General features: G+C 34.6%; 1 protein-coding gene across 2 annotated transcripts; it reads right to left on the bottom strand.

Moving 5' to 3' along the window:
- Positions 1 to 1,270: 1,270 nt before the first annotated feature.
- On the bottom strand, positions 1,271 to 9,206 carry LOC110937668 (K(+) efflux antiporter 2, chloroplastic). Of its 2 annotated transcripts, none has more exons than XM_022180116.2 (21): positions 8,986 to 9,206; positions 6,187 to 7,714; positions 5,929 to 6,100; positions 5,762 to 5,852; positions 5,549 to 5,685; positions 5,398 to 5,457; positions 5,200 to 5,319; positions 5,040 to 5,108; positions 4,441 to 4,506; positions 4,259 to 4,348; positions 4,079 to 4,183; positions 3,860 to 3,988; positions 3,586 to 3,795; positions 3,342 to 3,491; positions 3,196 to 3,249; positions 3,049 to 3,107; positions 2,905 to 2,971; positions 2,642 to 2,818; positions 1,972 to 2,028; positions 1,692 to 1,766; positions 1,271 to 1,606 (listed from the first exon to the last, which is right to left on the bottom strand). In XM_022180116.2, exons 2-21 carry the CDS (start codon positions 7,674 to 7,676, stop codon positions 1,484 to 1,486), a joined length of 3,501 nt encoding a protein of 1,166 aa, XP_022035808.1. In that variant the 5' UTR covers positions 7,677 to 7,714; positions 8,986 to 9,206; the 3' UTR covers positions 1,271 to 1,483. The 2 variants fall into 2 exon arrangements, with proteins under 2 accessions (XP_022035808.1, XP_035844615.1); XM_035988722.1 differs by having other exon boundaries at positions 6,187 to 7,737; positions 8,986 to 9,143.
- Between the last annotated feature and the right edge of the window lie 7,648 nt (positions 9,207 to 16,854).

Consider the following 16,854-nt stretch of genomic DNA (forward strand, 5'->3'; position numbering starts at 1 on the left):
ATAAGAAATTAAGAATACCACCATACACTTGATTTATAGCAACAAAAAATAATATCAGTTAAAAACCAGAAAAGGCTTCGCATTTAGAGTTCACTTTAGGTCTCTCAAAGCGTTGAGTTGGCTCTGACCAGAGGCGGAACTACAGGAGGGTCAGGGGGTCAGTTGACCCTCCGGTCGACCAAATAGTTCCTTAAGGGTAGTATCAGCCGTAAGTCAGTTTTTGTAGTTTGAGTCCTTTCACCCTCAAAATATCACCGTTAGGGTAGTTATGATGAACAACAGAGAGTAAAAATGAAGAAAAAGATATCCGGCCAACAGCTCCGGTGCTTTGCGACGAACTGATTCAGAGAATGAAACGGAGAAGAAAGAAGTTACTTGGTTAGAAATAAAACATTTTATTGGGGTCAAATAAGCTTTTTAACAATTAATTATTTTTTTCCTTTACCTTCCCGATGCAAGATACAGTAAAAGTAATCCAGAAGTAAAATATAGTAAAGGGTATCTGCCTTCATATGACCATTTAGATGTGGAGTATCCATGTTTAACTTTTTAATATGTTTTTTTTTTTCAAAAGGAATATATTTGATTAGGATTGAAATATGAAGAGGTTTTCTTATTTATTTTTACTAATAAATGATTGTATGGTTTATATTTTTTAAAGGATTCTTTTAAAAATATAAAAAGTATGCTAATTTTCTTTTCTTTCTTTTTTTTTTTTGTATTGAGATCATAATACTATGCGTAACCAAGGTTTGGATATAAGAAGTTACTTTGACCCTCCGATTAAAAACTTCTGGTTCCGCCACTAGCTATGACCAAAACATTACATTGTCCGCTTGAGATACTATCAAAATTAGAATCACACCAATGAGACCATTCTAAGTATAGGAGTTTTGATCTATTCTTCACCCACAAGAAACTTGTTATCTTAATCTCCTTGTTGGTTCTTTTCGATAATAAGATTTTTTTATCCAGATAATTCTTTACAGAACTTTGTTAACTATGATTGATCGAACCGATTAAATTACAATGATGCTATATTTTCTTTTTTTATAAAGATTAAACTATCATTAGAGATCAAATCGACTTCATCGTATTTGAGATGAAAGGTGTTCTTGTTTAGTTTATTGGTAACAAGTGATACATTTTAGTGTTTTACAGATTTACAATACAAGAATCACCGAAACCTAAAACCAGACTAATATAAACTTGTTCGGACTCTAACCTGGACAGTAAACTGAATAAAAACATATGAATGAAGCCGTTTAAAGGTTGAAAATTATATTATAGTTTAATTTAATGATAATAAAAAGTTAAATGGACTAAAGGCTGTTGTTTCATGTAGCAATGAAGAACAATTTCAGCTGTATGTTTCTGTACAATTTGTACTGGAGGGGCAATGGATTGTTACCCACTCCATTAAAAAATCCTTTTTATTCTTCTACTTCTCTTTTTTTTTTTTTCACTTTGTTCGGTTTTTAGTTTATATTGCAAGTGCTCCGTCACTGATCTGGTTATCATCAGAAGAAGAATCTGCAGAAGATTTAGGTTTCGACATGATCCGAGAGAAACCATAACCAAGAGAACTTCCACTTGTTTCCGACAGCTGCATAATGCATCATAAAGAAAGTCATTTAAAAAGGAAATGTTGTGGTACAAGATGCATGAGGCTGCACAGTAAAATTGGATACCTCTGTAAGCTCTGACAGGTGGCGAGATCTGAACTCGTTGATAGTGGCTGCTATCTCCGACATTGGCAATTTAGCCTATAAAACAGAATAGGTTAAGAACATTCAAAACCCAACATGTAGAAACCATAAAAGAGATTAGTTATACTTTTATATAATAGAATATATGGCTAAAACCAAAAGCAACAAGATTTATAGTCTATATATCTACCGTTAAATGCAACTAACTTTGTATTTAAGTGATACCAACTGAACATATTTGATCAATCAACTAATCACTTACTTGTGCAAGAACAGCAGATGCTAACTGTAAGCTTGGTTCTAGGGTCTCAGGCACAACCTGCAACATTATATAACTAAAAGTCAAAGGCATTATATACAATGTGTGAAATACTTCACATAGAGAATATAGGATAAAGGTGATTGGAGACCTTGATCCTTGTTTTTCAACATTTTATTTACTTTTGAGTAAAATGCCATTTTCGTCCCTGATGTTTGGCCAGTTTTGCGACTTTCGTCCAAAGGTTTGTTTTTCCGCATCTGAATCCAAAAGGTTTGAAATCTTGCCATTTTCATCCGGCTCGTTAACTCCGTCTGTTTTTCTCCGTTAGGTCAGGGGTATCTCCGTCTTTTTTGTTAACTTTAAGGGCAATTCAGTCTTTTTCACTTAAAGGGCAATACTTGTACATTCTACTAAATGCTTGTACATAAAGTGAAAAAGACCGAATTGCCCTTTAAGTTAACATAAAGACAAAAGTACCCCTGACTTAAGGGGAGAAAAATGGATGGAGTTAATGAGCCGGATGACAATGGCAAGATTTCAAACCTTTTGGATCCAGATGCTGAAAAACAAACCTTTGAACAAAGTCGCAAAACTGGCCAAACCTTAGGGACGAAAATGGCAATTACTCTTTTACTTTTTAATAAAAGAAAGATGGTAACAGTAGAAATACCGCGGTAGCCCCAGCCTTTTCCAAATTGATCCCATGATCAACATCATGAGCACGCACAAACGTCTTGACGTTAGGGAAATACTTGTTGAGAGCCCAAACGGTTCTATAATTTGCACCAGGTGAATCTAATGTTATAGCTGCAGCACAAGCTCTATGAGCACCAACTTTATGCAACACCTATAAGTTCAGGGGAACAGAAAACCAGTTCAGAATTTGAGTTTACATGTTGCATTTTTACTTAAAGTTGCGTATAGCTTCTTCACCTCTCGACTACCAGCATCACCAAAATACACAGGTAGGTCAAGTGCACGTCCCACTGATACTCGATCACTTGCATTATGAAAATATTTAGACGTCAGTATGTCCGTTATATACTTAACTCATGCAAGAAATAAATGACTTCATACCTATTCACGTCAAGAGCAACGAACGGAATCAGTCTTTCGGAAAGAAGCTGGGCGATGATCTGAAAGAACAAAAAAGTCGACAAAAGTTTAAGAAAAAATTAAATTTACATTTTATTATAACGAATGTAATTGAGAATGATGCTAAACCTGGCCAACACGTCCGAACCCACATATAATGATATGATCTTGTAAATCATCTGTCTGAAAAAAAAAAAAAAAAAAAAAAAAAAAAAACATGCCAATATTATGAACCGGTAACATAACAGAAAATTTACTTGTGTATGGAATTTTACCTCACTCTCATCAGGTAATAAACTACGGACATCATGCTGGTCAAAATTAGATGCTATAAATTGGCCACCAGCAGCTAACCATGGTGTAAGGGCCATTGAAATTCCAACCACAAGAAACAATAAAGAAGATAACTGAGGAGTCATTATACCCTGAAAAAACAAACACAAATTTGAAGTACCTTGTGAATGAACGCGCTATTATTTTCGACCCGTAGAAAATGGTAACAAAAATATTGTAAAAAACCTGATTAACAGCTTCACCAAATGCAACAAATGCAAATTCTCCACCAGGTGCAAGTAAAAGACCGGTTCTAATTGTGGATATTAATGAAACACCAAAAAGTCTACCAACGACAGCTACCATTATGGTCTTCCCAGCAATTAGAAGCCCTAATGACCCCATAATAACGGGAAAGTTTGACACAAGAAGTTTTGGATCGATAGACATTCCAACCTGAAAAAAAAATATTATGAAGTTAATTTTATATTAAGATGGAAACAAAGAATATGAGGAATACCGTCATGAAGAAGAGGCCTAATAGAAGACCACGATATGGAGCAATATCTGATTCGACTTGTAAAGAGAATTCGGTTTCTGCAAGTAGCAAACCGGCAAGAAAAGCTCCAAGTGCCATTGAAAGGCCAGCCTGATCCATTTATTTTGAGAAACAAGGGATATTAATATTTAATGCTGTGGTGATTACAAATGAACTGACCGAAGATGTAAGTCTACTTACACGGGCAGTAAGAAGACTAGTACCCAGAATAACTAAAAGCGTATTTGCAGAAAATATTTCTGCATTTTTCATCTCTGCTATTTGCTTGTAAATTGGTCGAAGCAACTGCAAAACACAACCAAAATCAACCCATTTATATGTAAATGGGTCGGAAGGTTAAATAAGTAATTCAGAACTTACCAACCGTCCTCCAGCAATAATGGCACTGATAGCAACAAGTGCCTTTACAGCAGCCAATCCAAGAGCTTCAGCAATCGCATAGAAGCCAATCTGAAAATTTAAAAAAATAAAATAAAATAAACAATAAGTTAATCTGAAAAAAAATGTTTCATTGCATGGATGGTAGTAATGTATATACTCACCCCTCCTTTAGATGAATTTGGTGAAATAAGAGGTATGAGAATCAGCAAAACAACAACAGCTAAATCCTGTAAGAAAACCATGTTAGATGCAATGTTTTTCGGAAATGTTTTGAAAATTTAAAAAATGAGTAAAATGCCATTTTTTGTCCCTGTGGTTTGGCCAGTTTTGCTACTTTCATGCAAAGGTTTGTTTTTCCGCATATCTGGATCCAAAAAGGTTTGAAATCTTGCGATTTTCATCCGGCTCGTTAACTTCATCCATTTTTTCTCCGTTAAGTCAGGGGTATTTCCGTCTTTTTTTGTTAACTTAAAGGGCAATTCAGTGTTTTTCACTTTATGTAAAAGACCGAATACCCCTAAAAAGACTCAATTGCCCTTTAAGTTAACAAAAAAGATGGAAATACCCTTGACTAACGGAGAAAAAAGGATGGATTTAACGAGCCGGATGAAAATCACAAGATTTCAAACCTTTTTGGATCCAGATGCGGAAAAACAAACCTTTGGATGAAAGTCGCAAAACCGGTCAAACCTCAGGGACAAAAATTGGCATTTTACTCACCCATAAATACATATGAAATCATCTAATTGGATGTGGATACCTGGAAAAGTAAAACAGAAAATGTGGCCCGTCCATGACGTGAAGTGCTTTCCCCCCGCTCCTGCAATACCTGTAAAACAATTTTATCTTGTAAAACTATATCATAAGAAAAGAATATAAAAATATGAACTGGAACACTTATTATTTGTTTTGGTGATGACCTGCAGAACAACTGCTGTAGAAGATAACGCCAAACCATTACCGATGACAATTGCAGCAGGTCCAAGCTGTCCACATACAAAATGGGCAATCAATCCTATCACGACAGCTGTCGCCAACACCTGTGTTACAAACAAAGGTTTAAATCTCTGGTAGTACAACAGTAAATGTAAAATGCAGACTTTATGATATGCAACTACCTGAGCAGAACCCAATCCAAAAACATATTTCTTCATGGAACTCAGCCTTTCAACAGAAAGCTGTAAAGAATATACATACCGTCTCGATTTTCAGCTCAATGTAACTATGTAATACAAAACTAAAATCTGAAAATTGACTTTTTATTCAAACCTCAAGGCCGATATTGAAAAGCAGGAAAACGACTCCAAATTCGGCTATTGCTTTTGTTGCATGAACGTTACGTATAATTGAGAGACCATAAGGTCCAATCAGGATGCCAGCAGTCAAATACCCAAGAACAGGACTTCCTGATAACGATGACCCTGATTAGTGATCAGACAAAATAATTTAATATTTAATATTATTAAATTAATATTGAAGTACCTCCAGGAAGTTTCTGAAATATAGGAACAAATATTACACTGCCAAGCAATAACCACAACACATCAAAAAGAGAAGCTTCTTCCTCATTAATCTGCAGAACATAAAAATTACTTTTGAGATCATTATTGGACAAATAATAAAGGTTTTTTTAAGCAGGAATATCAAACCTCTTGGTGTGGAAGCATTTCAATTATTTTTTTAACTTTTTCAGGTAATTTTTGAATCTGTCTGACCAATGGCTGAGCATTTGATGAGACTTCATCGAGATTCGTAGTTATAATGTTTGGCTGCTGAAATATTTTACCAATCCGTTCTTCTCGTTTAGCGTAGAAAGCAAAACTGTCAATATACCACCAATATTCTACATATTATTAGCCAATAATCACTAAGAAGTGAACCAGAAATTAAAAAAAAAAAAAGCATACCTTGCACCAACAAGCAAAGACGAAACTAACAGTTTCGGTAAATTCTTTTTTACGGATTCACCAAGCTCCTGAAATACTGCAGCTGGTGTAAATTCAGTACCATCTCCTTCCAATGAGAAAAAAGATGCAGGTAAGAAACGAGACGATTTCATCAGTAATGCTTTTGGTGAAGATGATGGTGAGCTGTCCTTTGTAAAATCCTTTTGTGTTTCTTGTTTCTTTGTTTGAACCACATTTTTCGTTTTTTCTATATCACTTTCGGTGTCTTTAACGGTTTGTTCATTCCCTTTATCACTGTCATCAGAAAATCTAGACTCTTCCGACATCTGACCAACAAAACTTGACCCGTTATCTTGTACGGGTCCACTCAATGGATCTTCGATTGCTGCATCACAGTCTTTGTCAGCAATGACTTCATCTGAATTCACGTCAAGTGCGTTTTCGTCACTGAGTGTTTCCCCATCTGAAACCGTACTTTTAGAAGTATCCGCAAGGGAAATGACAAGAACCTTTTCAGCTTTTTGTAGCGCAATTTCAGCATCATTGACACGTTTCAAAGCCTCGAGTTCAAGAGCAACAGCTTCTTCTGCTAAAAGCATTATGTTAGCCACGTCTTCTTCGGCTTTTAACGCATCCGTTTGTGCTTTCTCTGCAAGATCGTTCAGCGTAACAACTTCTTTTTGCACCTCATCTTTTCTGTTTTGTAACCGAATTAACGCTTTTTCACAATCTTCCAATTTCGCACTACACTCCTTCATATCCTTCTGTGCAGCTAGCAGAGCTTCTTCTTCTTCCAACGAATTCAAATTTCCATTTTCGCTTTCAAGGGCCACTTGATGCCTAGCTTCAGCTAAAGAAAGGGCCATTTTGGCTCTCTTAATAGATTCTTTAACGGGGCCCTCTTCTTTCACGATCTCTTCGATCGATATTAAAGCCGAATTAACATCGTCCCATGCGTTTAAAGCTTTGTCCTTTAGCGCAATTGCTGCTTCCGATATCCTTTGAGCTTTATCCTCAAACATAATACTATTAAGTTGTGCTATCTCCAGTTCTTTATGTGCCTTTTGTAACAACTCCTTTAACTCGTCTAAAGTGGGAGCCACCGCTACCGCTTCTGCTTCTTCTCCCTTTTCTTTTGAATCATTTTTCGTTTCTTCTTTCGAACTCTCCGCATTTTTAGTATCGCCAGATTCTACATCCCTTCCATTACCGTTTATAAACGGGATTGAATCGTTTCCCTGACAAGCTGTTTTAAAAGTCCCCCTTGATATCTTAAGTATACAAACTGAATTGAAACGTTCTTGAATTTTAGTAGAATTAAAACCATGATTACTAGAAGCAATCAGTTTCTTTCGGGAGCAAATGTTTGACACGGATCTTGGATTGCTTAGAAAACTATAACCAAAACTTGACTGCAAATTCAACTGCTCAAATGTTCCACCATTAATACTTTGATAACCACGAATCTTGAAACTAGATGATAGATTCATATCTCCCCTTGTTTCCTCAGTTTCTAACCCTTAACTGACTGTAAAGGAAATTCTCATCAGGCTGTAATATAAGTACATTACAGAACTCAATTATCCAACACTTAGTGTAAACTAAATTTCGAAATATTAAATTTATCATGAGAACTAAATCTCCAAATATTAAATGTGTATCCATCATACATGGTAATTAAATTAGACGGAATAATAATAAAAAGTACTGATATGTGCAGGGTTATAAAATCACATTCAAGAATCACATGTTCTCTCTAAACATTACAACAAATCGGTTACGCTTAACCACATCTATAGATGCCGTATTAACATACCTTTAATCATCCAAAAGATTAGGCATAAGATTTACAAATTGGAGCTTCACTCAATTTAAGTTTAATACAAGAAGACAATTCATAAAACATAAAAAGTATTCATCATGCATGGTACACGAAACGTCTGAATATCCAAAATCAAATTCCAGTTACCATAAGTCATACTATAAGCATCTAAATGGTAATTCTCTCATCCATCACTTGTGGTTGGAAAGACTTGGGTTCTCCTAGGAGACTCAAGTTCAATCTCCACTAGTGTCACATTTGGTGGATAAATAAAGGCAATGAAGGTTAGTTCTCCCATACCCTAGGTCAAGACTCAAGAGTTCGAGCCCGAGCCACCTCGGGTTCTAGTCCACCGTGTGTTACGCCAGAGAGATTCTCTCTTGTGGCGGCGTAAGCCCCTGCCACTGGCAGTGGGTGGTATGGTTTTCCGGGGAACGCCGTTAGCCAAACTCTAACGCCTGCGTGGGCCCGGTTAAGACAACATAGTGTGGCCAGAGTGGGGTTAGGGCCCTCTGTTTGGGAGGGTGTGAGATCTCTCTCACAACAAGTTAAAATTCTCACCGTTGAAACAAAAAATGGTAATTATAATTTGTATTATTAAACTTCTAGTTCGCATAATTAGACTCTAATGTCTACTAAATGTACATAATAATACTTTGTTAATTAATTTGAGCGTAACAACATAACTTTTAAATCCTTTGCAAATAATTATCCTACACTATACTCCAAATTAGCCAGACGCACATCATCCTGATTCGTGTCAGATTCTCAAATTATACTTCAACAATCTGAAGTTCAATTTCTAATCACCGACTTTCAGTTATTCCTCAAAATGTACCCTAGATAAGTTACAACAACCAATTACACTCAACATGTATTGTATGTATATAAACAAACACACACCTATACATACATACAAACACACATATCCGTGCGTGTATGAGAAATTAGATGGAGTGATGAAGAGTGAAACTTACCTGATTGATGGTGACATATAGTGAGCGTAATCTGGAGCTTGAAGAACAATCAATGGCGGAGGAAGCTCTAGGTTAGAAATGGAGATGGAAGAGCGGCTGATGACGTAAGAGCGAGTGTCAGTTGTCAAGTGTTTTGTTGCTTAACGCCTTACTGTTGTGATATTTTAGAAACCCGAAAGCTGTTGATTGGGTGATGAAGAAAACTGAAACCAAATTTTGGGTGGTGGGAAACGGAGTAAGACTAACTGTATGTACCAAAATGCCCCTGGGAATATAGAATACTACAAAATAAAAATAAAAAAGTTATTTACAACTCACGTCAAAGTGTAACAAAAGAAAACTCAAAAAAAGTTTATTTTTAGGGGAAATGGATTATATCACCCTAAACTAAGCAAAATTGGCTAATACCACTCTCAACTTTCAATTTGGCTCCCACCACCATCTACTTAACATTTAGGTGTCAGTGTCACCCATTCGTTAAATAATCACTAACTGAGTTTGTTTATTTTGCTGATATGGCTTTTTATCTGATGTGGCAAGGTGACGTGGCATTTTCTAATTATAATTAATACAAATATATCTATATAAAACATAATACATACAGTCACTTTATAAAACAATCTCTTTAACTCTCCTTCTCTCTCTACCTTGAAGGAGACGGCGACGGCACCGTCGGAACTCGGAATCCATGGCTCCAGCAAGACGGCGACGGCAAGATCGCTCTGGTTTCAAGCTTGATTTTGGGTTGTTTTTGTTGAAATCCATGGCTCCGGTTCCACCAACCCTCAAATTCATCACCACCTTCACCTTCCTCTCTTAAAACCCCCCAATTAGCTGATCAACCACCGTCTCTGACCACCACCACGCCGCTACCACCTAACCCCGCTACCGGCAGCCCACTCTACAACGAGAACTGGCGGAACCCTAACCCTAATCTCTCATCATCATCAGGCTCGCCTGAGGAGGTATGACAACGGCGGATCTTTATTAATTACAGTTAGGGTTCCGCCTCAATTCACACTTTCCATTTCTAGGGTTTAGGCCGCACACATGGCGTCAGTGGATGTGGTAGGTAAAACCAGCACTACAATCGCTAATCTCGTTGTAGTTGATATCATCATAGTCAAACAACACAATTTAAATGCACAACGGAAGCAAAACATGAATCACATTACAAACATCATATAAAGTAATATCAAAGTATTACAACCGGACTGTAAAGGATCCACAGGTGGATCAAATAAAAAGGAAACATAGTTCATCAGATTTAAAATGCATCCAAGCTTGCAAGACTTTTATTGATGCTAAGGAGAGGTCAGCCTATTTCAATTAGTACTTGCACTTAGCCTTTTTGGGAAAATACGTCAGTTTACACCGGTAAATACAAATAACTGACTCATTTTGAAAAGGTTTAAGAAAATTGATTTGAATGCACAAGGCACAAGACATTTTATAACTTGGGATAATTATTTATATATAAACTTGTAAAAGAATTACATGTTCGTTATATGTTCAGTAGCCCGGGTTGAATACTGGGTTAAAGATTAATAGACACACCACATGATATAGTCCCGCGGCGAGTTATTCTCGAAACGGACAGTTATATCTTTTTATATATATATGCACTGGCGGGTGTATGCCTACACCCCGTGCTAAGGTCGTGGCCATTCAATGAATGATGCCAAGAATATCCGGGACATGGTCATTAACCCCCCAAGGCTTTAAGCAAACAAAACAATTTAAACGGGTCATTTCAATAAATTAACCATCATACGATTAAAGATTCAATGCCCGACCAAACGGTATTTTATATACCGTACCCCAAGTCCGTATAAGGGAAAATAAGTTAAAAGTATTTACCTTTGCAAGTATAATTCACAACATCAAGTGCACGTAGCTTTTACTGGGCTCCTAATCTGGAACGAAGGTTTTTAATAACCTATTAGATTCCTAACGGGTCTTAATTAAGCCTAAACTTAGACCGGTTAGTTTTAAAGGAAGATATACGGTTCAAACGCACGATAAGCGAAGACCGGAATAGAATGTGATGTAGACCCGACAAGTTTGAAGACTTGTGTAATATGGGTAAACTAAACACATTCTGGGATTTGAGATAAAAATGATAAGGTTTGACCCGTTTCGGTCAATTTATGCAAACTAGTTACATAAACCGAACCGAATGCGAAAATACGTAACGGGTAACCATAAGAGTCATATACAGGTTTCCTAAGTTAATATGTCTTAAATATGTTGTGATATCAGTAAGATATCTTCTATTATGCCCGAAACGAATTTAAACTCAAACTATGCCCCGTAGGAGCATTTTGGTCATTTTAAAGGTTATAAAAGAGTTTAAGTATTAATCTGGGTTACAAGTATGATATAATCAGTAAAAATACCTGATTTAATAAGTTATAACAGTAGGGTATTACATATATGTGAAATTTATCATTTATAACTAAACTAAGCACCGTAGGGGCATTTTGGTAATTTCACATAAGCATAAAAGGTCAAAACTGGAAATCTGAGTTTAAAACTTTTGCTTAATGTTGAAATATAAAAATTTACTGAAAATATCAGTAGGTATCAAGTCTTATATATTTAAAATAGTCTTAATACATACTATGCGTTTAGAATGCGTAAAAAAGGCGGTTTTAAGCGATTTCCGGGTTTTATAAGAAAAGCTGGTATTTTTATTATTCCAGAAGGCTTAAAATATTTTATTTATCATATGAGATCAGTAGAAAAAGGTTTGGTATCAAAATGATTTGTAAAACTCATTTTATAGGCCAAAAGGGCAAAACCGACAATAACCAAATCAAAGGTATAACTCTATGTTATGCTCAGCCTAAAAATAAATAAAAATCTTCAAAAATCGCAAAATATTATTTTACACTAGTAGGTAAAAAGTTTGGTATAAAAAATTGGGTTTAGATAGGCTTTATGCTAATTACGCCGTTTAATTAATAAAAAGCTTTTCATTTACGCTAATGAGCATAACTCCTAATCTAGACCTCAAACTGATGTCAAATATTAGGGACAAGTTTATAAATCAGTAACTAAGGTTTCTATTCTTTTACATTTTCAAAAATCACGTTTTAAAGTCAAAAGGGCATAATAGTCAACATTTAAGCATTTAATGGAAACATGCATATGAATCGGATAACTAATGAACCAAGTTGTATAATCACAGAGGGTTATACTAACAGAAAACATGGTCCTAATAAAGCTCTAAGGCATTTCTAAATCATGCTACATTGGGTCAGAACTGAAAGTCAAAGCAAAAGTCAATTTATGCGACTTTCGGTTCCGAACCGAGCCTAAACTGAAAATTGTCGGGTTGAACATGTTAGACATGTTCTTATATTAATTACCAAGTTATATGAATGATAAAACAGGTTGTATGGCTTCTACATTGTTAATTATGTGTTTATTTGAAAATTAGCTTCATGTTGACTTTTTAAGATTAACTTTGACCCGACAATTGACCTAGTTAGAGTGGGAATCAGAGAGTACCCTTTTAAGGGTTTATTACCCACATAATTACAAACTCAAAGCTACTCTTAATTCGAGTATTGACTGGACCATTAGTGATTAATCACTAAGTCAAACCTTAATTACGATGGGTTTGACTTTACGCCATTAAACTAATAAAACTGAATTAAGGGAGGTTAAGGACACTTACCAAGGTCCTAAGCACGATTATGGATCCTAAGAAAGCTTGTTTGCTGACCAGAGAGCTCCAGAAATCCTCAGAATGAAGTTTCAAATGTTGTGCTCAAATGTTTGCAAGTGAACCTCTATATATATGGACTTTGATCTCATAGGATCATGCCAAACAACTCTACTATTGTTATGAGATCCTCTCAGGTGTCCCTATAATGCCAAAAAGCAGTTGCAAGGCCCCTGATTTTCGAAAACCACTCTTATACGGCGGTGTAACTGGTTATACAGGCATCTGTCCAAAATTTTGCGCAGTTACAGGTCTTACGGACCGTAAGCCTTAGGCTTTGCGGTCCGTAACCGCTTTTCAGGAACTATTGCCCAGCTTCGCCCCCTTACGGACCGTAAAGGTTCACCTTTGCGGTCTGTAAGCCTTCATCAGAAGACAAAAATTTGTAAACTTTAAAGTTTTGACCATGCAACTTTGAAATTTCCGAATCCCATGCTTTCTTTTCAGTGTAGGGACCATGAACCAGACTTTGCATGGCCTTGCCATGCACTTACACATCTTGGATTCTTGTGCTGAATGCCTTTTTAAAGGAAACTTGTCGTAAGAACCAAAAACTCAATTCTTATGCAAATTTTGATTATCAAATTAACCGGATTTGAATATGTTGGATGTTTATGGAATATATTAAGGTTTAGGATTTGTAAATAGGTCGCTCAGAGATATTTATTAACATGACGACACTTTTAAATCCTACCATACATCCTTTAACTTGATCCGGGTTCATGACACGTTTATCTTACATGACACGTGTCTTTATTTTATTGGGTATGATTTTACGAGGTGTTACATACGCGTTTCACCCACTTGTCGCATAACGCCCCACAAGGGGCTTTATGACTACACATGGCCTAATGTGAATATATGATATGTAAGTCTTTATAAGTTGTCTACAAGTTTGACTTGCTTAGATAAGCGAGTTATATAGATTGTATTCGTGTCATACATATTTAAGTGAGTTATAATTGCCATACGTAATTCTAGTATGTAATGATAAGACTGGGCATTGTGGAGTAACGCCCCCTCCATGTGGGTTGTTAGGGTGAACAGAGTGGGGGCGGTAAACCCACTCGGTATCGACCCCCTCCACTGCCAACCAACTTTACCGATCAAGTTTAACGAAATGGAGGGTGTTTTCGGTGACTGCTCACCGATTCGGTGAAGGGAGGGCAATGGGGAGAGAGAGGGTGTGTGGTGGGGTCTATTTCTTCTCAACCAATCACACATTTTTCCTTTTTTTTTTAAATAGTTTACCTAAACCCCATTAGGTAAACCACCGCCAACGTTTTTTAGCATTAGGTAAACAATTGACGTGGCACTGTTTGATTGAGTGATTTGGGAGTTTACCTATTCCAAGTGTTTAACCACTCCTTTCACCCTTAACGCCTTGGAACACTGCCCCATGGGTGTTAAAAGGCGGCGCCAAAATGGGGAGAGCCACCCTGTTAACGGGTGTGAGAGGGAGTTAGGGATGAGCATGGTATCGGATCGGTATTGCCGGTACCGAAAAATGGAGAAAATGGGTATCGGAGCTGGTATTTACCGGTAAATAGATCAAAATACTAGTACCGAAAAATGAAAAAAACGGGTAGCAGTTCCGGTACCGAATATACCCGGTACAGTACTAGATCGATACCGATGCCAAATGCTCATCTATAATGAGAAGAAGGTGGGGCCTATAGAACCTTAGTCAATTATTAATCTTCTTTTTCTTTTAACAAAATATTTTAGTTAAATCATAAAGATCCTGTGATGGATAGGTTAATTTAAACATCATTGCTTATTAACACTGGGATGAAACGCTTTTTAGTTAAATCATAATAATGAATTTTCTAAGGAATTATTCTGAATATCTGGTTGTATCATTGTGTTAAGTACGAAGACAATTACACAAAGGAGTTTTGTCACGTGGGCAAGCGGTAATGGACAAACAAAGATCATGACAATCTATATCACGAAACAAAAATCATTTTCTTCTATGTAATTTTTATGATTTGCAATTTTGCATAACGAACAAGGATAATGAAAATCTATATCACAAAATAAATATCCTAAAACAGGATATTCCGTTTTATCAAATACAACATTTAGTGTTATTTACATTTTTATTTTGTTTTAACTTATTCAAATCTATCAACTATAGTAAAAGAAACCAAGTTTTGGACACGTGTCATTCATGAAAGTCATCTATTTTTATAGATAATTAATATTAATTAAAAGATAATTAAACAATTAAATTTAATATAAATTTAAACAATTCATATAGGAGATAATATATATAATATTTTAAAATAGAGTAAATTACAAAAATTGTCCTTTATGTATGTCACTTATTGCAAATTGTGTCCTTTGTCTTCAATAATTACAGAAAACGTACATGATGTTTGCAAACCCTTGCAAGTTATGTTCTTTAGCCCTAACTCAGTTAATTTAGATGATTTATTTATTTTATTAAACTAAAATAATTAAGGATAGAACCTATTTCAAAAATGTTTAAAATGTGTTTATTGGTTCTATAAATATATTTTCGTGTTCAATTCTCAACTCAAATACAGTAATCACTACATTTACGTGACATTTACAAGAACAATCACCGCAATCACCCCATCCATCGTATATCGAGTATATCCGTTAGTTTTTTTTTAAGATATAAATTTTTATTAGATTCATTCAACTCGTGTAATAAACGTGGTTTTTTAAAGATATAACATTTTTATTTTTTACTATACAAAATTACATTTATGCAACTCGTGTAATACTCGGGGTTTTAAAAATATAACTTTTTTATTATGTAGTATATAAAATTAGATTTATTCAATACATATAATACATAGGATTTATAAAGATATAACTTTTTATTGTTTGGTATATAAAATTACATGTGTTCAACCCGTATAACACAACCTCCTGCTTTAGTCTCCCTAACGGTCGAACTTAGTCTCGCTCCTCAGCTCGACGAGGTTCTTAAAAATATAACTTTTTTATTATTTAATATATAAAATAAAATTTACTCAACCCGTACAATACACGGGGTTCTTAAAGATATAACTTTTTATTATTTAATATATCAAAATTACATTTATTCAACCAATGTAATAAACGAGATTTTTAAATATATATTGTTTTATTATTTGGTATATAAAATTGCATTTATTCAACCCGTGTAATAAACGAGATTTTTAAAAATATTTTTTTTATTATTTGGTATATAATCCTTATTAATGAAATGACTTATTTAGATAAATTAGTAAAACAAAAGAACAGTTATATTTTCGTTACTTATACATGTGATTTGATACTTTATTAGTAATTATTGTTTATATCCAAATAATATATTTTATCTTAACAAATATATACGGTCAGGGTAAAATGAAAACTTCTACGAGTTGTGAGAACTTAGAGAACTCAACATTACAAAAGGTTTTTTTGAATTTTTTACAGAGGGTGTAAATGAGTGGTTAGAGACTCAAGGTGTTAAACGTGTTGATTTTGGATTCAAGTGGTTAAAACCAATAAAACATAGGGTCTCAAAAAGTAATTTACTATTAATTAAATTTGAAATTATACGTTTGATCTCTAACTATATTAAATAATATTATACTTATTATATTATTTGATACATTTATATTTGTTATAGATAATTATTAATTAAATTTGAATTTAGACGTTTGTCTCTAACTATATTAAATAATATTATTCTTATTATATTATTTGATACATTTATATTTGTTATAGATAATTGTTAATTAAATTTGAATGTAGACGTTTATCTCTAACTATATTAATTAATATTATATTATACTTTGTGTATAAAATTAATATGTAGTATTAAGGGAGGAGGCACCAGAGAGTGACACGTATCCAAAAAAGATTTTGTTTATTAGTATAGGAAGATTTATTCAACCCGTGTAATACACAGGGTTCTAACCTAATATATATATATATATATATTGTTATTGATAAAAAATGTATATAAATAAGGTTATTTAAAATCAACCTTATTTGATGTTAAACATTGGAAAAAAAGAGAATATATTGTTATTGATAAAAAATGTATATATCTAACCTAACTTATAATAAAATACTCTAAATAATGTCACATGGCATTCTCTTGTTCAACCTCATAAATTTTATTTATA

This window comes from Helianthus annuus, chromosome 4 (assembly GCF_002127325.2).
Source record: "Helianthus annuus cultivar XRQ/B chromosome 4, HanXRQr2.0-SUNRISE, whole genome shotgun sequence".
NCBI classification, from domain to species: Eukaryota; Viridiplantae; Streptophyta; class Magnoliopsida; order Asterales; family Asteraceae; genus Helianthus; species Helianthus annuus.

What these genes read in the sequence shown, in the direction of transcription:
- LOC110937668 (XM_022180116.2), bottom strand. Translation starts at nt 7,676, where the DNA reads ATGAATCTATCATCTAGTTTCAAGATTCGTGGTTATCAAAGTATTAAT. An exon ending in TATTACCTGATGAGAGTGAG is followed by an intron (nt 3,250 to 3,341) that starts GTAAAATTCCAT and finishes TTTTTTTTTCAG; the next exon opens with ACAGATGATTTACAAGATCA. An exon ending in CATCTGCTGTTCTTGCACAA is followed by an intron (nt 1,767 to 1,971) that starts GTAAGTGATTAG and finishes TCTGTTTTATAG; the next exon opens with GCTAAATTGCCAATGTCGGA.